We start from the raw sequence: 22,326 nt of genomic DNA on the forward strand, positions 1-22,326 counted from the left end.
CAGGTGACCCCTTGATTCATCTTCAAGTACCATTCAGGACCCATAGCCCACTCCGAGAACCACTAGATTATTGTGCTCTTTCATTATGGGCGTGCAGTGGGAATACCAACACATAATCCTCTATACAAAAGGCTATATTATTTAGGTAGAGCCGTGTTACGGGTTGTGCGACCGCCCTCTGGCTGCACACAGGAACGTCGCAGCCTCAAACGGTTTCAACTCCGAGCTTTTTCCATCTCTGAAGCTCGCCTTTCATGTCACCATGCTTCTTGTATGCGCGGACGCAGCCAATCTCTTTCTCATGACGCCACCGAGGCTGGGCTCAGATGGCTTCGATCATAATATTTAACAGACCCACCCAGGATGAACACTTGGAAGGAAGACAAGGCAGTGTTGAGAGGACAAATCACGACCAGGATCCCAGCACCTGCCAGCCTGCGTCTAATTTGACTTCAACGAGGCTCGCAGCAGCTTTGTCATTACAGAAGTGGGGCAGCATCCAAGCACCTTGCTGCGGATGACCTGTTCTTTTTATTTTAGGATTTTTTTTCCTCTTCTTTCTATTTGGTGATGAATTGACTTGGAAGGCGGCGTTTCTGAGGACTAGGTGAAACCAATCCCTATTGTGACTTTTTTTCTTAGTTATGACACGTTTGACATCTCCGCGCTGGCAGCAACAGGAAGCAGGTCTGAAGACTATCGATGCTTTAAACGGGACCCTGCTTTCTTTGGTTTTGCGATATAAAACATTTATGTAGTCTCCTTCCTGGCACTGCGTCCTGTTCTGCAACGCGCTAAATGAAGAACACTTTTTTATCCTCTGCCAGTGAAGTGTCCGGTTTTTACAATGTGCCTCTTTGTGCACCTGTCAGAAAATGAAGATTTGGGACTAATGTAAATAACAGAGTCTGCCAAACATGGTGGAGTTTTTGGCATCGGTTGCCGCCCATCATGTGTGAAATACTCCTAGAAAATAATAGTAAAATTGTTCTCTTTTCATAGCATAACGCTGTTGGACATCAATGTCTGTACCGTAAGGTGCGCTGCTCTTTAAGCTTACTCGGTGAGAAGAAATATAGTCTATATTTATAACCATGATACTGTTTCGTAAATTCAGAGTGTTGATACTTATGGTGTTTTTAGTTGCGTGCACCATGCATATTATGATAGACTTGTTACCAAAACTGGAGAAGAGAGCGGCCGGAGCGGACAGCGGGGACGGCGGCTGTCAGTGCGCCCACCATACGGGCAGAGACTCGCAGAGCTGGGGGAAGCAGCGCGCCAGGTCGGCGGCCGAAGCAGGCTGGCCTAATAAACACACGTTGAGAATCCTGCAGGATTTCAGCAACGAACCGAGCTCTAACCTCACATCGCATTCCCTGGAAAAGATCACAGCCGCCGGGGACAAAGCGGACCTCCTCAGGCGAATGAGACAGTCGGCGGGGAAAGCGGAGGACAACAAGCCGCTCATCGGGGACGCGAGCGGGGGTCGGACTGTTTCAGCCCACGGTGTTTCCCGACTGTCTGCTCTGTTTGAGAATCCCTTATACAAGGTTCACATTCCTCCCCTCACGGATGATGACACTTTATTTAACGTCAACACTGACATCAGGTTTTATCCCAGAGCAGCAGGAAACCAAGAATGGTAAGATGATCAAATTCAACTTCATCTGAATGGGACGTTATTTAACTGTTCATAGCTGAGTAAATCTATCTATCTATCTATCTATCTATCTATCTATCTATCTATCTATCTATCTATCTATCTATCTATCTATCTATCTTTATCAACAGAAAAACTGCATTTTTTACTATCAGTCATTAACATGGTGATCAGTCCCATTACTACTTACACCTACATCCCACATCACAATGTCTCCTTAAACCTCTCCCTCTTGTCTCTACCCTTGTTTCTTCAGGCACAATGATGAAGGGAATGAGGAAGAGGATGACTTCTCTCCAACTGCAGAAGGGGCTGCAGAATCTTATCCCAACTGGCTGCGCTTTCACATCGGGATCAATCGCTACGAGCTGTACCCCAGACACAGTCCTGTGCTGGATGCCCTTCTAAAGGACCTGGTCACACAGAGGATCACCACTGTGGGTGAGTTGGTCACCCACCAATTTAGAAGTGCAGTTTAGAAGATGATGGGATTCACGGTTCTGTTACTCTGCTGCAACAGGTTTATATGTATTTACTGTTGGTTATTTTACTGTACCCTTGCCTACCTTTAACATTAACATCCAAAGTAGCTGAACCCACAGCACTACTAAAGTTAGCCTTCATACCTCTTCAGCCCACCAGTCAACATCCACATTTTATCACACACCACAGTGTAATATTGTTGATAATGGAAAAACAGGGGCTGAGTTCAACCTTTGGTGTTAAAGCTGCAGCAACTTATTACTTCTGCATACAAGTTACAGCAATAAGCACTATTTCTTTCTTTACATTGTTATGAAGATCAATTTCATGGAAACTTAGTAGCAAACATCTTACATTTGGCTTGCAACATTGTATAGGAAAGACTTTTTTAGTTCAGGATTGTATTATTTTGAACTACATTACTTGTAAATGACTATAGAGACGTGCTTTAACAGGGATTATTATTATCACTGTTTTAGCTAATATCAACTGTTTTCAGCTAAAAATGAATGATGAAACCCCAGTCAGTACTCAGATTTTCTGAGTTAGTGAAAAATATGTCTATTATGAAGCTGATTTGTGCTCAGATTTCCTTTTTGAAAGTGTCTAATAATCATGACTTGAATGTTCTGTAAAACAGCTTATTTCATTAGGATTTTCAGACAAATAAAGCTAAATTAAATTGAAGTGTTACTAATTTCCCCAGGCATTCTTTTTAAGTGAACATTGGTTATCTATAATGTCACATGAATACTCATTGCTTATACTGTGAAGCCTTGTTAGTCCCTCCCTTATAGACAGAGCTTACTTTTTTCTCCAAAACAGTCCCTCCCTCTTTTCCACCCTTTGTGCCTGTCTCTCTGCTGGGGCAGGCTGTGGCCTTTTGTCTATGCTTTAGCTTAACTTATAAATCATACACACAGAAGCGTGAGGAGGCGCAGGTGAAAGAATGATGGATTTATCATTACGGCACTGGGAGGGGGATCTGATGCTAGTGAGCGATGCTTGGAGCTCACTAAAAGACCAGCAAGTGGGAAGGAGTAAGAAAGAAGACAGATGTGTCAATTTATGTGTTGTATCTTGGATAGATCATCACAAGAAGATTTATTTTCACACTGTTAATGACACAAAAAGGGGAAAGTGTAAAGAATGTCCTGCTCAACTTTGGTGTTGAAGTCATGTGTGATTATATGTCAGCACATACAATCCAGAGAAACAATCAGCTAAGCTTCACCAGGGCTTCTCACAGGGGGGATTACCTTTAATATGTTCAAATAGAAACCAAATTCTATACACACCAGCACAGAGCACTGCATTAGGGTCAGTTCTTTAGGAAGCTTGGCTTATAGGTCCAAGATCAGAGCTTTTAAACATAGTTCAGTGATTTCCAATCTCTTAAAGGTTTTAAGCTTTGCTGTAGAGATGCATCAAGTTTAAAGATTACTTTAAAGGATTACTCGAGGACACCATCAACTTGACCATAGTTTCAGCAGATCTGGTAAATATGTTGGTCTAATACTCTGTGTTCACTCAGCTTTCCTTTTCAGTCAGAAAGAAAGGGTGCTGCACCTCAGGTTATGTAGCTTGTGCTGCTGCGTGCAACAGTGAATAAAAAAAATCTAGAAGCTTTTGAAAGTGAGTCACAGTAAAAAGGGGAGGCTGGCCAGCACTGAGTAAGATGAATCGAGACAGACAGAGCATGACAGAGAGATTGTGAATACAAGGATGACATACAAACATAAAGAAAGAAAGAAAAGAGAGAAACAAACACTGAGAGCGCTTGGAAAAAAAAACACCAAGAGAGTGAGTAAACATCAAATACAGCTCAATGCAAAGGGGGCGGGGGGGCAGTCAGCCACAGAGGCAGCAATCCAGTCAGTAAGTGGGTCCTCTACAGGGGGCTTATGCTGATATTGGGGTTAGGCAGAAGCACTGTGTTGTATAATATGCTCAAGTTAATGTGCTGTAATAAACGGGCAAATCCCCCAAAAGCCTGTCCATTGTGAGAGAAACAAGGCATTTTGACAGGCCTGGCGGTCCCTTTGTTTGAGTCAGAGGAAGGCAGGAAGCTCACAGTCAGTTTCCATCACCTCTGGGAGACGCCATGGACATGACTGATAGTCAGAGACATACGCCCTGGCTCCACTTCCCCAGACAAGATGTCACTGAAGATGTGTGCAATCAATGATGGGGTTATAAAAAATATGTAGTTGCTGTCTCTCAAAGCAGCTTGTGCTGTTCTGAAAATCCATACATGCTGCAAAAACACACAGCAATTCTGTTTCATTCAGACAAATTTTCATTTCATGTTCAACCCTCCAACGAATCCAAAAGTAGCCTGCCAGCAGATTTTGTTCAGGCCATTTTTTGCTGGGTGTTGCTTTCTTGCTCACTCACACTTTGCTCCTAACTGCCACAATTTCAACTCTAATTGCACAGTGCTCGGTAAACTGGTCCGCAGATGTGCAAGCTCTATTATAAATTCATGCAAAATTGCATTTTCCATATTGGCAAATAACAAATCAGCGTCTGAGTGTTCCCATTCATGTGTGTGTGTTTTCATGCTTTGAATGGTTCAGATTGCAATCTAACCTCTCATTTGTTTTTTCTCCCAGCCATGAAATCAGGAGGCACCCAGCTAAAGCTGATCATGACTTTCCAGAACTATGGACAAGCTCTGTTCAAGCCTATGAAGTAAGTAACATATGGATGGACTTCATGAGTTCACAGTTAAACAACATGACTGTTGATGGACTATTTTCAGTAAATTATCCAAATATATTTTAACTGCTTTAAATATCTGTCTCTAAAAATCTATTTTTAAACTATTAATGTCGTATACCCAATTGCAAGGCACATTTTTGAGGAGGACTACACAAAAATCTTATAGGAATAAGTGCCCAGCACTGTTGTTGAATCTTGCTTAGTGTTCATATCCACATCCCACCCTTCTCTGTGATCTTATTCTGATGGTGAATTGTCCATCTGCTTTTTAATTAACATCAACAGGCTTATGTTTTAATTAAAATGAGCACTGAGCCGTCATGAAGGCGTCTTTAGGGAGGCATGCACACTGGCAAAGGCGCGTTGCTCTTAAAAAAGAACTTGCTTCCCTGTCAGCTGTCTGAGTTTTTCCCGGTGAATTCCCATGTTGACACCGGTAACAGTGTCCAGGCCAACTGAGCCGTGATCTCAAGTAATTGCTCACGAGTCTGGTTTGATTGCTATGAAATGCAGAAAGGTTTTCTACATGAGAGCTCCTGTGGAAAGCTTTAAATTATGATAGAGAGAGGGAAAATGGGCTTGTGAAAGAGGTAAAACAATAACAAGAGGGTGTGTGTTTTTGTATTTCAATGTTTGCAGAATTTGTGAGTGAAGCTTTTGAAATCCATGTTTCCATAAATTGACATGCTGCACTCATATAATCTTGGATGATTCTTTATTACAAGCAAAATGGCCTATTTCTATACCAGACATATTTATATTACTGCAAGGAATACTGAAAGATAAGAAGTTCAGGTGTTTGAGTTCAATATCAGCTTGAGAATGAATGCAAAATGCTGTCAGCAATTAACTTAAAGGGAGGCTACAATGTTGTTCGAAGTTTATCAACCAAGTGTCGGGTGTTTGTTTTCATAATTCAACCTTTCTTCATAATTCAGTAAGCCTTCATCCCTCAAATGTTTACACCAAAACTTTTGGTTACAGTTCAGAGTTGTATATTTCACTCATTTCAAGGTCAGTCAGTGGCTGAATCTACAGCATGACGCACTGTCTATAAAGTTAGCCTCAGAGAATATGGTTCACACTACGGCTATAGGAGCATCTCTTGCCAGCCTTTCATGTCAACAACAACACCCAGTAGACATCATTAACATTGTCATGTTTGAAAGTAATTGAGATTACCCAGGGTTTGAATGTGTATGCATCTGTGAATCATGGGGTTGCCCTAAAGCAACACGGACAATATTTGCTCATGTATGAGTTGTATGTTAGTGTAACTTTGATGGTAAGATGGGTCAAAGACAAATGGGAGTATTCTGAGATTCAGTCAGGTCCAGAGGTGGTGCTTAGGGCCATGTGTGTTCTAAACAATGTCAGGAGATAGTCATGCATCATCAGCAGTGGAGCAGTGTCTATATATATATATATATATATTTATATATGTATATATGTATATATAGTAACTAACTATAAAATGCTAAATAAGAAAATGTGATTTCTTCTTACTTTAGATCGAAGTTAAGCAATCTTTCTCAAATGCTGCAAGAAACAGTTGTGACAGTAATTACATGTCAGTGTCTGAACCATGAGCTACAGATTCCTGCAGCTCTTTGTCTAGCCTGTCATATTTTATTCAAGCTTTTTGCTTTGACTGTCACAATCATCTGTCTGCAGTGTTTACAGACACTAAGCAAAACTCCTCAGAGCACAATTAGAAAAATAAAAAAAGGTGTTTCTCTGACATAATGTGGGGAAAAAAAACTTCGGTACTGCTTTTGTTAAAGCACATCATGAGCTTTTGTTGTTTCTGTCGTATTGATCAGTCCCACTTTTATTTTAGGAATTATGGTGCATTGTGGGTACAGTAGTTTAGAGCTTTCCTGTAACGCATTATTTTTCCTCACATATCCTGCTGTGAAACACCAAGTGGTGCTTCAGAGAAGCTTTGAAGTTTTGATCTCCTATGAGGCGGATGCAAATCTCAGCACTGCCAAGGGCTAGGAGACTGAACAATATGACAGCTTGCCAGACACCTCCACAAGATGTTTTCTCAATGCAGCTCTGGGACAATATTTAGAGCTTTGTTTTATCTGTCTAGTCCTGTGATTAAAAGAGTGAGGCCACAGTGGAGTAGAGAATGCTGATTTAGTTTTCAAACGACAATTTGACTTAGCTTTTTAGGTAACGATGGCTTGTTTTTCCTCATAAAAAAATTCCCTTTTCATGTTTATGATCAAAAGTCCTCCAAACACATCTAATTATCCTCACTAATGATTACTAAAAAATCATTTTGAAATAGTCCATTTTGAGAACTGGAGATATTTAAACAGTGATTCAGTGAAAAGTAAAATGTGGACAAAGTTTCACTGCAGAAAAATTATTTCCTCAACCAATTAAGCTTAATATGAAATGGACTAAATCTGACCTAAATCAAGGAATATAAGATGAGTGTTTGATCAAAATGATCAGAAACTGTCAGGAATGTAGATAAAAGTGGGATGTGAGCAGAGCAAGCACTGATTTTGTAAGAGAGAAGTTTATTCCAGAGGGATGAGAAGAATTAGCACTAAAAACCTGTCAAGGAGCTGGGTCTTCCAGTTGGAGCCTGGTTACCGGCCGAGTGGAGACTCCTCATGCCAGATCTTCATGTCTGTCTGGCTCACATCTCTGGTGCCCATCCTTCACTGCCAAGATCATGGTCTGTTGTGTGCACAGAACCTTCATGTTCATATCATACCAAATGGATTTCTCAGAAGACAGTGGGGGTGAGGGTTTGACTGAGGAGATGTAAGCCTCGAGTATGCAAATAACAAGCTTGTTTGCACCTCTCGTTTTGATTTTCTTTTATTTGATAGACTCAGTTGAAAACAGCTTAGATGTATTGCAACAACAGCATAAATTACAATGATTGCTCCTGTTTGTTACAAACATACCCTGTTCCTGCTTAGAGCTGTTAAATTAGACCAGACTTTAATATTGTGTACACATATAGCATACTGTATAGCTATATAGGGCACATATGCCTAACCTTTAGCACTGTGGAGAATCTAAATATGTTCTCATCTTCAGGGATTGAATCAGTTTGACATGCTTGAGCTGCTCAAGCTAGTAAAGCTAATGGGTCTGGCCGTAAGGCGTCAGAACTGCAACAGCCCAGAGGCAATTTAATTTTCTTTACCATCTACAGGCAGCTCGTAACCATAAGTCCATCACAGGCCACCGTCATAAGACCAATTGTGTCCTTAGCAGTTGGATTATGACTGACATTTCTGTATGGATATTTGAGGAGAATACTATTAAATCAGGAGAAATCTCTTCTTCCTCCAGTTGTTGATCTGATTATGAAAGATTTTATTACTGATTTACATGCATTCCTGTAAAAACCTTTATGGTTTTTATGAGAAGTTTGATACTGGAAAGTGCACGTATAAACCCTCCATGCCACACCTCTGTGTAATTTTCTTCCACCATACAGACATAAAAGTCCAGTAAAGTGATGCAGACATCAATCACCTGTGGACCAAATAACATCAAACTCCAGTCTACAAACTGACTTGACTGTCTGTCAAGATAATACCAAAGAAGTCAGTGAAGTTCAAAGAAAGAATGATAATAACCTTTAATCATCACACTGAACCTCAGAATCCAGCTCGATCCTGAAACAAATTGTTCTTTTTTTGTAATGATTCTCATGCACATAAATGCATATGAACAAGTATGTACGTGCAGTTAAAAGCTAGCAAAGCATGCACTGCACATCCACACAGAAACCTCTCCTGAATTCATTACATAGGCTATATTTAATGCCTGAAGGCAGAAATTGTCGTTGACATCTTATATTTTCTTTTTCTTTGGTAGCCACTTATTTAAAGGGGTTTTCCTAAAGATTTCCCACAAAGACCATTCATGTGCCGCTGGCTGTTCTAAGTTGGACACACTTTTAAAAGGTGCTGTCTAAACCCATTTTTGGATCCACACATGAACACAGAGGAGACACAGAGGAGGCATGTTACTATAGACAGCTGCTCGCACAGCTGCAGCACACGCATATATGTACACACAAGCAGCAAAGAGAATGATTCTGTTGGGGTTATGGAGTTCGTGCACCCTCCATCACCCGCGGCTGGTACTGGAAAATGTGTGAACGGAGAGCCAAGCTGCAGCTGTAGCAACTCACTCAGAGCTGTGGGTATATTACACAGAAGGTGATGACTGTGAGCCCACACTCTGCCTACAAACACAAAAGAAAACCAGCTCATTCACTCCCATCTACTCACCATTTAACACTCCCCTAATGATTTTCACAGTGACAAGTTAAAAAGCCTTGAAGCGTGCAAATGTGATGAAGCATCAAATCTTTTCACATTAACATCGGCGTCTAGTCCACAGCGAAGTTTTCTGTGACGTTTGTGACCTGAATCTTGCATAGTATGAATAACTTCAGCTGAATTGTCACATCCATTTCTCCCCTCCTGATAGGTTATGTAAACTATTACTGCATGATTTTTGTGGCTTAATCAGCCTTTCTATTTAAATTTTGCTTGGCAGGGAAAGAGTCTTCAGCTTTTCAGCAGCCCCTGCTGCGCTGTCTTGGCTGCCAGGGGCCAAAGCAGCAGCTCAGGATGCCAAGCAATTTGTCTAACCTGAGCGTTCAAATCAATGACAATCTGCAGAGAGCAGGTGGGGTTTGTTCATGAGTGGGAAGAGATAGAGGAGGCTATAAATTTTAAGTGAATGGTGTGTTTGTGTGCACCCAGCTCGTGCAAATGTGTATCTTGTCATTTCTGTTTCTCTTGAGGTGTCATTACTTAAGGGAATCAAAAATGTGTGAACAAATATGAATGCCTTTATGTTCATATTTGTGTTTAGTGTATTGCATGACCAGTTTTACTTCTCAGTGGATTGAATAGCTAAGCATGATCCTACTAAATGTTAATTTAAGTTAAAAAGAAAATAAAAAACTGCTGTTATAGCTTAGTTGCTCATCAGTAAACAAAGAAATACAGTTCGGTGGGGGGTTCAGACAGTCTCAGCAGTCCCAGTAGCAACTCTAGCTTTTACATAAGTATTTGTTAAGAGGAAAATTCTTTGAATGATGCAAGTTATTTGAAGAAATCTGTTTGCAATGTGTTATAGAAGCAGACTGAGGTTAAATGTTGCCTAACAGTACTGTGGAACATTTCCAAATTAAACCAACACGCAGTTTTACCATGGTGATGCTGGTATTCAAATTAGTCACCTCTTTGTCCATAAAATTTTTCTAGTTTCTTTATTTTTCTAAGGTCATACCGAGGGATGGAATTATAATGTTGTTTAAAAACAGATAATAAAGATTTTATCCACGTCACAGCAATTGTTTATGGTGAGACTATCTTTTAAAATTGATATTACTTCACAATTTGAAGTACTTCAGGTGATGAATGGGCTCAATCTAAGGGTGCAATCACATTCCAATTTGCTATTTATTTATAATAAGATAGATAACCTTTAATATTAGTAATATGATAAATTGAGGCTTAGTAGCAGTTTAGCAGCAGTCTGTAGGGAAGGTTGCATTCTAATAAACAGCACATTTAATGCAGGGCACTGGCGTTATATGGCCTCAACAGCAACTTTAACTAGACTTTATTAACCTTAACTACAGTCTTCCATATGTCAGCTTACAAGTCTGTAATTCTCATGCATATTTAAGGATTTTTTTTTAAATATAAGCACTGAAAATTGAGCAACTGTTCAATTCCTACATTTGTGTGACAGCTGAGTTTAGCAACTGTTCTAAAAGGAAACTACATCAACGCTGCTTTATCTTATATATTAAAGTATATTGTAGTAAAATATAAATTGTAGTCATATTTAGAAATGGTTTTTAATAATACAACTTGAGAATCAAGCCATGAAAAACAAAACAAGAAGGAAAAGCCAAGGTAATATCTGCTATCAAACAATATTTTCTTTGTTTTTTTCCTATCTCCTCTACATTTTATGCTCTCTCTCTCTCTCTCTCTGTCTCTCAGACATACACAGTTTTCCGGTCTAAGGCATCCTCAACATCTGTTTCTCGTGCAGCTTTGTACTTGCAGCCAGGCAGGCAGAGAGAGCCAGCTCCAGCAGCTCTTCTTTAGGCTCTGAGCTTTGCCGACTCCCTCTGTAGGTCTTTAAGATTAATTTGGGTTTTAAGCCGTGCTAATGTGGATGAGGATTGCTCATCTTACACTGCCTCTTTCTTCTATGCCCCTCTCTACACTCCGCTTTCATCCCCTCTCCTCCTTCCTCTTTTATTTCTCCTATCAAAGACTTTTGTGTAGTCCAGCCTTAGGCCGATAGTATTGTAAAGTCAGTACTCTCAACACAGCTTTCTGCCATGATATCAGTTTCCAATATTTTCCTTTGCCTCACTCACTTTCTGCTGTCTGTCTTTCTATTTCTGGCATCTGTGTAAACAAAAGTCTTTTAATGAAAGTCTTGATCTTGCACACACTGTGATGTTGCTTTGCAAACGTACATGTTCAAACTTGGAGTGTTTATAGCATGTGTGTTTGTTCATCGCAATCAGTGTGTGGGTGCTGTGACCTCTTGTGAGATGAGCCAGTTAATTAGTGCTCTGTTAACAGTCAGAAAAACCAGCTGCAATTCAGTGGTTTGTCATATCACTGACACACACACAGTTTGAGAATTTAAATCAGCTCAGTGATGCTTTCATAAACTCTATGGCAAAATTCAGTGTGAAACATTTTAATTGAAGCATCAATCACTCATGTGTTTAGCTTGTTATCTAATTATGTCCCATCATTAAAGTTTGGGCACTGTGACACTTTTTGTTCTGCAATCAGTCACTTTGTATCAGTCACATCTGTCATAATTATCATTGTGTCCCATTTTCAGTCAGTGTTCTTTTCATCTTCCTCTTTCTCTTTCTGCTCAGCTGTTTGCCTGTTCTTGACTCAAAAGGTTGACAGAGTAGCATCTTGCTCTGAACGTACCTGTATGTCATCTTAAATCTCAAATAACTTTTTTGTTATTTGACAGTCACACTCATGCAGACACTGACAGTGTGACGGCTGTCTTATTTTAGACTCCCCTCACATCCTTCCTGTGCACACACACACCAAATAAAGACTTCTCTCATGAATGTTTTACTAGGTCAGCTCCTAAGGAAGTGGTGTTTTTCATCACCATCCTTCCCTTCCTTCCTCATTCTGTCCATCCTCCTCTCTGTCTCCACCTCTCGACCGTGCTTCTTTTTGGACTTGTTTGTTTGATTCACTGAGGCGGTACTAATCCTCAGCTTGTCACTCGCCTCCGTTCAGAGCCTCACTGCTCTGTATTTTTAGATCCTCTCCGTTTTTCTTCCTTCTTTTAACAAGTGTTTATGCACTCTCAGTGTAATATAAAAGAACTGTGAGTTGTTTCGCTTGTAATGTGATTACACGGCAACTGAGTTGCAGGAGATGATACCACGACTGATGGAAATGATGGTTGATTGTCTGAATGCTCATGTTGTAGTAATATGACCACATTCCTAGACACTTGAGACGTGTACTACAAAATGGGATTAACATACCCGGGATATCTCTCCATTACCTCGGATGACATACCCAAACATTCCCAATCTTGATAAGCGGTACTACAAAGCTGGTTATCAACTTGGTAATTCAACCCAGGGTTTTCCCGTCTTGATCAGTGCGCGCATACATAAAAGGTGAGGATAAAAAAAACTGCTCCCAAAGCCTGAACAAGTAAAGACAAGATAATCTGTATATGTGGTGTGTGCAGCTTCTGACCAATCGCAAACAAGGAGAAACCCTGCAGAGCTGCCTACTTCACTGTGGAGCACACAATAATTCTTCAAAAATACAAAAAATCATCCAGGCCAAAAGCAACACTGTTGCCACAGCAACAGCCAGGAATGCTGGCAGAAAATTTCCGACAATGTTAATGCGTAAATTCGTGAAATTATAGGATATTATTTCATTTGACAAAATAAATGAACAGCACTCAATTTCACTTTAGTACGGGCCAGACGTTTCGGGCAGAGTTTCCTCAGTGCCCTTCCTTTCCTTTATATTTTCCATTGAGTTCTTTTGAGGCTCAGCACCTATGTGAGCTTTTTTTTTTGTTTGTTTGTTTTTGTGTGTGTGTGTGTGTGTGTGTGTGTGTGTGTGTGTGTGTGTGTGTGTGTGTGTGTGTGTGTGTGTGTGTGTGTGTGTGTGTGTGTGTGTGTGTGTGTGTGTGTTAGAATATTAATTCCTCACAATGGTGGTACAAGTAGTTCTGCATTTCATAAATTCATTGTTCTGCAGTTCTGCCATGTGTGACCATTATTATTAATCTCACTGTTTCAGATGCAATCCTAGTGCAGCTAAACTGACTTGGGAATAAGTCAAGAACAAGTACAAAACATACCTCAAAGTGGTCAGTGATAGGGCTTTATTCCTTTATCAGAAAGATGTATGTTCCCCTTAAAACTCTTTCTTTCCTAAACACTCCTCTCATGATCCGTGCACCAAAGTGGGCAGAATGTTCTAAGACTGGGCAGTCCAGTTTCCAAGAGAACTGGTTAGTCAGGACGTGGTGCCTTTATAGTCATTGATCTCTTATCAAGACCATAACCTGCTCTGGAGCAGGTTAGCCATTTAGCTAAAGTTGCCATGGTGACTTACCCCAATGAACCAGCATCATAGCAAAAGCACAGGGTTAACCCTGAAGTTACGTCTATAAGAGAAAATCCAGTTTCGTAGCACAGGCCTTTGGTGACTACAGTGCTATGATTACAATCATCAGCAGCCAGATTCTAAACAATAAATTTCTACTCTTCATGCTTGGTGTGGAATTTGTCTCTTTCCACATTTATTCCATAGTGTTTAACTCCAGCAAACATATTTAGATATAGGACCCTAAAAGCCACAGTATGCTATGCTTACATGGGACTTTAATCCACCTAACAGAAATCAGATGCACTGAGCTGGTGGGTGGTCCTTTCAAGATCTGCAGGTAGGACTGCATTTTAACTTTGCATTTAGAAAGAAATGTATCAATTGTTCATTTCATCATATCTCTACAACTTAAGTAAGCAGTCCAAATTCCACAAATTCCTGCATCGTGAGATAAAAAGCATTGCTTCACTAATTCAGGGTTAATGCATTTCAGGAAAAAACATTATAGTGTTGGTCGCAGAGTTGATGTATGTTCCCACTATACTGTATCATGTAATCAGTTTTTGTGACCCATTAAAAAAATGTTAAAGATGAAGCTGTAACATGGTTGTGGAGAGAGACTCAGTCTTTTGACATGTTTTAAACATTGTCTAACACATATAACATGATTTCATGTAAATCTTGAGTTAGTAAATAATGTATTTTCCATAAAACATACACTCTAATAACATTTAGCACATGTACTAAATGTCTTTCCCTTGTTTATCCATTGAATGCCACCTCTTCTGCTGAAGTACACTTTCCTCTGGAATAGATGAATTTGGCTGGTGGCTGGCACTTCATTCATGTCCATTACTATCAGCACAAATGCAGTGACAATAATCTCTTGTATGTTTCACATTTAATCATAACAACATGTTGAATATATTTCAATCACAAGCCAAACAGCATGTCGTTTTTGTGCCTTTGTGTCAGTGTCCTTGCTTGTTGACTGGAACAGTGTATATGTGCCCCTCGAGCTGCACCACATCCAAGTGTATCATATTTTTTGGCTTTGTGCATGCTTTTCCTGGCCTCTGACACTGTCACTACTTAGCTTGATTATGTTGTTCAGCCGTCTTACTGTATCATATTATTATAGTCTGTACTACTAGATGGGGAATTTTTTCAGCTTCCCACAAGGAATGTCGCTGCCACATTTGTCTGGAATGCTGAAAATTCCTTTTAGACATCCTAAATGAAGCAAGGGAATCAGGCCAAGTTTTGACTTGTGGTGAAGATATGTACTTAACTTTGAGCAGGTATATTTTCTGAGGTTGTACAAACTTTCCCACGTTGATTGTCTGAAATGAGCATGCAGGAGTGTTGTATTTAATTGAGGGAGTTTTTCAAGGATTGATTGCCATTTAAATGCTTTGGTAAATCCACGTCTATGATTAAGACTTTAGTAAATTATCTTGGAAAAAAAGAGACAACGACTTACTATGCAGTATAAAATACTGTCTTTGAGTCTTTCTGAGACACTGTAATTGGGATAACTGTATGACCATTGACAAACAGAAGACTGTTTTTCCTTTTTTTTCTCATTACACCTGTCTGTAAAAGACACCTGCTTCGTTCTTACTTTGTCAGTAAGTTACTGTTGATTTTAACAATGGGACCACACGCACTGCACCACCCCTTACAACTGAGCGCAGTCATTAGATAAAAACCTTTCCCAGGTAGATCTATCACAGTCCACGTAAAGTCTCTCCAAGCTGAATGAATGAAACAACAGTTCTTCGACAGAGAAAATAAGAGACGCCATTGTAGCTCTGTAACTTGGGCCTTTTGTGATAGCTACATAATGGTTAATACATCCATTGTGAAACAGTCCTGTGCTTGTCTGAGCCTGTCCCATGCAAGGTGGCAATTAGGCTGTGTGTGACTCCCCTGTCCCCCTGACAGAGGTCAGGAGAGGGTAGGAGAATGCAATCTTTGTCTACCAATTAAACCAGAGGAGAGGAGGAGTGTTCTTACTGGCTTTACCCTATTGTCAGTGCAGGATGTAGGAGGGGCTGTTATGGCCAGGTCTGGTATCATTAGGATGGGGAAGCAGAAATGTGATCCAGTGGTGTGCGTGCATTGCCCCACCCCTTCCACCTGCCTACTTTCTTTTTTTGTAGCTCTGAGCAACAGTGATGCAAACAGAAGAGTCTCTGTACTAGAGGAGCAGGGAGACTCTCAGTGAGTTGCTGCTGCTGGGAAGATGAATAGTGAAATCATGAAAAAGTACAGACTCTGTGTTGTTAATATATGATACCCCAGACAGAATAAGGTATCTTTTTCCCAGATGTTAAATGTTCCTTACTATTCCATTAAGAAAATTGTGCAAACCATAGCTGATTAACAAGCATGCATTCTTGTTGTGATATTCACCTCTTCCGGGATAACAATATTTGGGTAGAAATTTCATATGTAAACTATTGCTGTGCAGCAGCTAATGAGAGCTGTTGGGCCAATTAATCCCTATGGGGACAGATAAAGTAGATTTCGTCTGACCTGTGTAGGACACACTGGCCATTCAAGGCAACAGTTACTTAAAAAAATTATAAAGCATTTAGCTGGTGCTAATCCGTCAGCTAACACCAGCTAAATACTAAACTCTGCATGCAAATCTCAGCACAGTGACATGCTGATATCTGACAAGTACACCATGTTTATGGTGTTAATTTAGCATGCTAAACTTTGCTTATAGTACCACAAACTGCTTGTGAATAAAGAGCATAGACCACTTTAACCTTGACTATTTGAAGACCAATGTTTTTATTCTTTGAGTTTAGTATTTGACTATAATTGTCTTGTTTTTTTTTTTAAATCTACTAGTTATGAGGTGCAGTTGGTGAGTCTAACCAGAGATAACACACACCCCCACACAGTAACAGTTTTCACCATGTTGGCCTTCACTGTAACATTTTGTGATTAAATATCTGTTTGACTTTAAATGGGATAAAAATTTACAATGTGAACACTAAACTTTAATGAAGAACTTAATCTACACTATAAGTTCATTGGGAAAATATTTTATTAATTAAGGTAGGTAATGAATTAAGTAAAAAATAAGATCATTTTTATCATAGGCTTCCACACAATAAGGCTGCCTCAGTGCTTTCACACGTGACATGTGATCCACCGCTGATGCACCTTTTAGTTGGGAGGGCGATAGTAACAGATAGAAACGGGCCCATTTCAATGTGTACTTATGCACACCAAGCTGGCGTCATGTAGCACACTTCTATAATTTCAGACTTTTTCTGATAATTTGTTAGACTTATCAGACCTGGAAGGATCCATATTTTATTTACAATCAATCACATTTTGAATTAAATGTGGAAAAAAATAATAAAAAGCTATATTACCAAGGAGGAAGTTCATCCTCTAGAAATGCCGACTGATTCAGACTTTCTACCTATGATGACTCAAAATACTCTCTCTCTCTCTATATATATATATATATATGTATATATATATATATATATTTGTTTGTTTTTTGTTTGTTTTTGTTTTTTTTTTGTTATTTTTGTTTGTTTTGTTTTTTTTTGTTTTGTTTTTGGAAGCTCTTAACGCTCATGTATTGGGCATGAAACACACATTTCCCATGCTGAGAAATAATGGTCCCGAAAACGTCCAGCACAGATGTGTTTAAACTGGGAAATATTCCCAGGGAGTTGTGCCTTACACTAGCAAATAACCACCGTAGTGCTGGGCGAATTGATCCAAATATCGATATTATAAATTCCAGGGCTAGTATTGGTATCAATCGATACCAGTGTGATGAGGTCTATCTTTTTCTTACAGACTGCTTTGGGGGCAAAAGAAACAATGAATGAGAGCCAACCAATAGTAGGTTTTGCTTTTGTTTAGCTAACTTGCAGTCTCGACTTTATTTTTCTCAAACAGCTGTGTGATTGAAGGGAATAACAGCGTTATTTTCTTATTTTGTTAAATTGTTGATGTTATTTTATATTGTTTACAAATAAAAAAGCTTAAATAAAACAAATTCAGTTCTGCCCTTTATTTCTTAATAAAAAGTTTTTTATTTGACAATAACCTTTAAACTGTGTTTGATTATGATAATAATAATAATAATAATGATCAATAATTAAATGCAAAATCATTAAATGATTGTGAAATTTCAAGCAAAAAGTATTGGTATCGGTATTGGTGTCGGTGATACTTGCCCTTTGCTTGGTATACCAAAATTTGCAGTATTGTCCAGCCTTAAACCACAGGTACCAAACAGCCAGTCATGAAAGAATTGTTTTATCCGAGTAAGATGTGGATCATTCTGCGTGACATTGCAATCTCCAAGAGGAGGCATGTCACCTCCAGCGAGCTGGCCTGCATGCACCACTACAAGTCCCACAATGCACTGCATCAGCACATCAGTCAAAGGCTCAAAGTGCGAGTCTCCACAGCTTTTATGTAAACTGAACATCATAAAGAAACGGGAGGAAAATTATGCTGTCGAGATGACAAGCTTCCTACTGAATCATACACCACGAATCATTGTATAGTAAAGCCATGAAAATGGCTTTAATCTAATCACCTCCAGTTAAAGTTTTATCATCAGGAGTTAACCCACAGAAATATATCATATACACAATGTTTTCAAGTACTGTAACAAAAAAACTAGTTCACATAGAGTGCTGCTGTTACGTTCATTACAAAGTGGAAAGTTTGAACTTTCTTACAGTTTGTTTGATGTAACTTGACTTATTAAAACTGGAAATATGATTGTTTGAATTTGACTGTGCAAAAATATTGATCTGTTAAAGTGGGATGTGACAGAATGATCAGACTTGTTCAATATTCTCCTCATTAATGAATTTAGAGTTTAATGTTGTTGTTTATAGATAAAAATGGTCTAATAAGCTGTATTAGTTCCATTTTCTGGTGGGAAGTATTTTAAAAAAAAATGTGAAATTACAATGGAAATCTGCAGATAAAGCCATAATAAAACAAATTTAACCAATTTTTCATTTTTTCACAGAGTAATGTCGTTTTATGACTCATAGGCTGCTTTTCACTGGTGTCAGAAAAGGTCTTTTCTCTCTGTTTTAATAAATACTGAACCAGTCCAGCCCTTCACTTGAACATTTTTAAAACTTTGGCTCACTGTCTATTTGAGTTTGACACCTCTGTTATAGGAAGCTCTAGCAAAAACCTTCATGAAACACGAGACAGAGGCAGCAGGGTGCGTTTAAATAAATATAATGGGATTGAACAATCATGGTGTTAAAAACAGCTTTTACATGTTTTACTTTTAAAGTAATATAAGCAGTAATATTTGAACTGCTGCTATGTTACGTGAATGCTGCTGTCTGATTTGTTTGAAATATTCTTTAAATTATGCAATGCACTACTTTTGATTCATTATTGAATTTAGCACATAATGCGATTAATTGGAATTAATTGCAGAAAATTGTGCGATTAATTTTGTTTAAAAATTTTCATTGTTGCCTAGTACTATAGGCTACATTTTAGTCATTAGTCCAACTGTAATAGTCATCAGTTTTACAACACACAGTTTGTAAAACAGACTTTAAGTCCAGATATTTGTCAGAAACAAATTGTTAAGTAGAATGTTTGCTTCTCCGTCCTTTTATATACTTATTAACTTTATTTATCCTCAAGTGCACTGGACTCACTCCATCCCACTTAACTCTTACACAAGCATAAGTGCAACCCTTGGATCTGTTTTTCCAGTCCTTTCACCACTTCCTCCTTTGCTGCTCTAACCTACTCATGACCACAATGACATCTCTCAGCCACCACTTAGCCCCTGATAGATGGTTTCTATTTAGGATACGGCATCTGACCACAAACCACAGAGCACAACAAGACCGTTGACAGGTTTAAATAGAAAAGTTCAGCTGTGGAGGAAACAAAGCTCAATTTAGGGGCCTTTGCCACAAAATAGCTTTCCAAATACACTCTTTTGATTGCTTTCTTTGGTAGATGTATCAAAGTTTTGAGTTTTATGTAGTTAGGTTTCACTCTGTTGTGTGCAATCTATTTTGGGATGAAGGAGAAAAGCAGCACTGAATGTGACTGACAGGCTGCTAAAACTGAAATTTTTCTGCCCAGAGCTGAAAGAAGTGATGAATGAACTTCTGGAACTAATAACTCTTAGCGCTGAACAGAGCAGGTTGTTATGACTTCCCAAAGCTTCACAGGTAGCAAGTCTTTGAAACATTTCCGGACTCTGCCATTTTATTCTTCAGATATGCTCCAAACAAACAGCCTGTTTCTCTGTGGACCTGTGTGTTTGTGGCTGTAAATGTATACAGGGTTGTGTCTGACAGTAGTTGTGTGTAGATGGAAATCCGAAGGTAGAAGATTAAGGGGAAGAAAGGAGGGAAGTGAAAAGGGTTGAGAGTTATTGAAATAGTTGTGGATGCAAGCCTGGCTGGTTCCCATCCAAAGCACATTAAAGGATAATTCTGGTTCATTTCAGCCAGAAGCCCCATTAATAAAATAACCAAAGATCCATTTTGATTTAAATATTACTTTAAAAAGAACACATCTAAGTAGTTTTTTTTTTCTGAAACCTCACTTTGGGTGTGGATGTGGGACTTGTGTGTGATGGAGGCTAAAGTGTGGCAAAGAGAAAATGTTTTGGGTGGGTTTTGTCAGTTCTGATAGATCTAGCTTTCCGCTTCAGGCATTTGGCATAGACCACGGCAAGAAGTGAACATCACGGAGGAAGAATTAACATTGTGAAGCTGTTTATTTTAAACTAAACCAGTTTCCCTCTAAATCTAACCAGGAGATTGTGTGGCCTAAATCTAACAAAGTCTTTTTGATCGTAATGTCAGACAAATGTAAGGCAAGAAGAAGAAGAACAGTGAAGAAATTAAAAGGCCAGACAGAAAAAGTGTCAGTATTTTGTGCTTTGAGATCAGATAATTTGAAATTTGAAGTTGAAATGATCTTATTCTTAGGAAAGTCCAGACCCAATCATTTTCCTGCTAGATGCAGTGTTCAAATTTCAGAGTGCACGTGCACCTAAGTCTAAGGTGGACTTTTGTTAAGCTGTATGAACACTTTGAGAGATGCTGTCTGCCAAAATGTTTGCTTTTCTTTTTCTGCCCAAGGCTACAGCTGACTATACCCTTCTTTCCTGTATGATGACATTATATTAGAAAAAATCAGAAGGTGATGCAAATTTCACTTCAAAGTAAATGTTAACAGATGTTGAAGTCGGGGTTTGTGTTCTTAAAATCTGGCTGTATCTTCATGTTTTTTAAGCATAGAATATATGCACACCATGTGAAATTTGCAGAAAGCTTCAAGTATAAGTTTCCTATGCATGAACAGACCCACAGGCAACAGTGGAGAGGAAATCTTCCTTTTAACAGGAAGAAAAACCTTCAGCAGATCAGGAATAGGAGCCATCTGTCTTAACCAGTTGGGGGTTGGGAGGACTGGATAGAAGGTTCAGAAGCAACAGGGATACCAGGACAGGGATACCTAAGAACACAAGAAAGAGAACACAAGGTAATTACAGTAATAATATATCATATTTATACATGTAGACTAAAGAGGGAAGTGCTAGATGTGTAATGGGATGTTCTCCTGCTGGAAGATCATTTTGGTACAAAGAAAAAAATAGTGAAAAGGTGTGTGGATGTTTGTGTTTTCTTTATCTTTGGGTCAAAATAATAGAATTGTTTTGGATGAGACATCTTGAGGTGTGCCCCCCCTCACAGATGGGCAAAGATAATGGATGTCCACAATGCTTACACAATCCAATTAACTTCCTCTTGGCCCAGGCTGTGCACACACAGTCCATGAATTGGCTGAGAGATGCACCAGTGTGTGTGCATATGCACGTATGTGTTGGGACTGTGGAAAATTAATGCTTCCCAGGATTTAACATAATTTTCTCAAATTAATTATCACTGTTCAGTGGCTATTAAGTGTTAATCAAATAAATTCTTAATGGCTCATACCGCAGGCCAATTTGGAGGATGGACCTGCTTGAAGAGCCTCTCTGTAAAGGTTCATTATTTAAATGTTGATTATTTATTTGGGTTTTGAAGGTATTTCAGTTTCCTCTTCATCTGAGCTCATTCTTGCAGCTTGAGGTCTGGAAGTGTGTTTGAACTTTGTCCAAATCATGATTGTATTTTAATTGCCTTGTGCTTTATAACTCAAATTTGTTTTTTTATGTTTGAGAGGAAACACACAACTATATCCAGCAATATGAAGACCTTTTCACTGAGAAGTTAAAAATCCTTCACACTCAGAAAAATGAGACTGCTTTTTGCTAACTCGGCAGATTTTGCACCTTACTGGCACACTAAGGATGGGATTTTCTTCCCCTCCTCCCAACAACCTCAGCTTACATGTCATGCTGAATATCAGGGCTTGTTACTCAGTCCTGTGAGATGAAGACTTGTGGTAATACGCATTGATTCAGCATAGCTGTTATAAACAAAAAACTCACACACATGAATACAGGGAAAGCTCTTTAAATCCTCATTGATCTTCACAGGCTGAGAGCTATCTAGTTTGTTTTCATTATTAAAGTAATGCTGGCCTTCACAGAGTTTACCGATCTTTTGTTGCCTTGGTATGATTCCAAAAGTGTCAAGGTGGATGCCGCCTATGCTTTTTCTCACGCTTTGAAGTCCTTATTGTTTCATCTTCCTCCTCCCATCACAAATTTAGGAGCTGTGAGGGGTAGAAACAACTGGGTGAGGCTTTCCGTAGGAATTTCTCACTGGAATACTCTGCAGAGAGCTGACCCCCTTA

The 22,326-nt window shown here is 39.1% G+C and overlaps 1 protein-coding gene across 1 annotated transcript in view; it reads left to right on the plus strand.

Annotated features, from left to right (window-relative positions):
* Positions 1-244: 244 nt before the first annotated feature.
* Positions 245-22,326, plus strand: part of fam20ca (FAM20C golgi associated secretory pathway kinase a) — a 42,834-nt gene continuing 20,752 nt past the window's right edge. Inside the window, exons 1-3 of the mRNA XM_041996095.1 lie at positions 245-1,645; positions 1,920-2,104; positions 4,762-4,840. Of these exons, the coding sequence (XP_041852029.1) occupies positions 1,095-1,645; positions 1,920-2,104; positions 4,762-4,840 (815 nt within the window). The 5' untranslated portion in view covers positions 245-1,094. The remainder of the gene's footprint in view (positions 1,646-1,919; positions 2,105-4,761; positions 4,841-22,326) is intronic.

The sequence above is a fragment of the Melanotaenia boesemani genome, chromosome 2, assembly GCF_017639745.1.
Source record: "Melanotaenia boesemani isolate fMelBoe1 chromosome 2, fMelBoe1.pri, whole genome shotgun sequence".
NCBI classification, from domain to species: Eukaryota; Metazoa; Chordata; class Actinopteri; order Atheriniformes; family Melanotaeniidae; genus Melanotaenia; species Melanotaenia boesemani.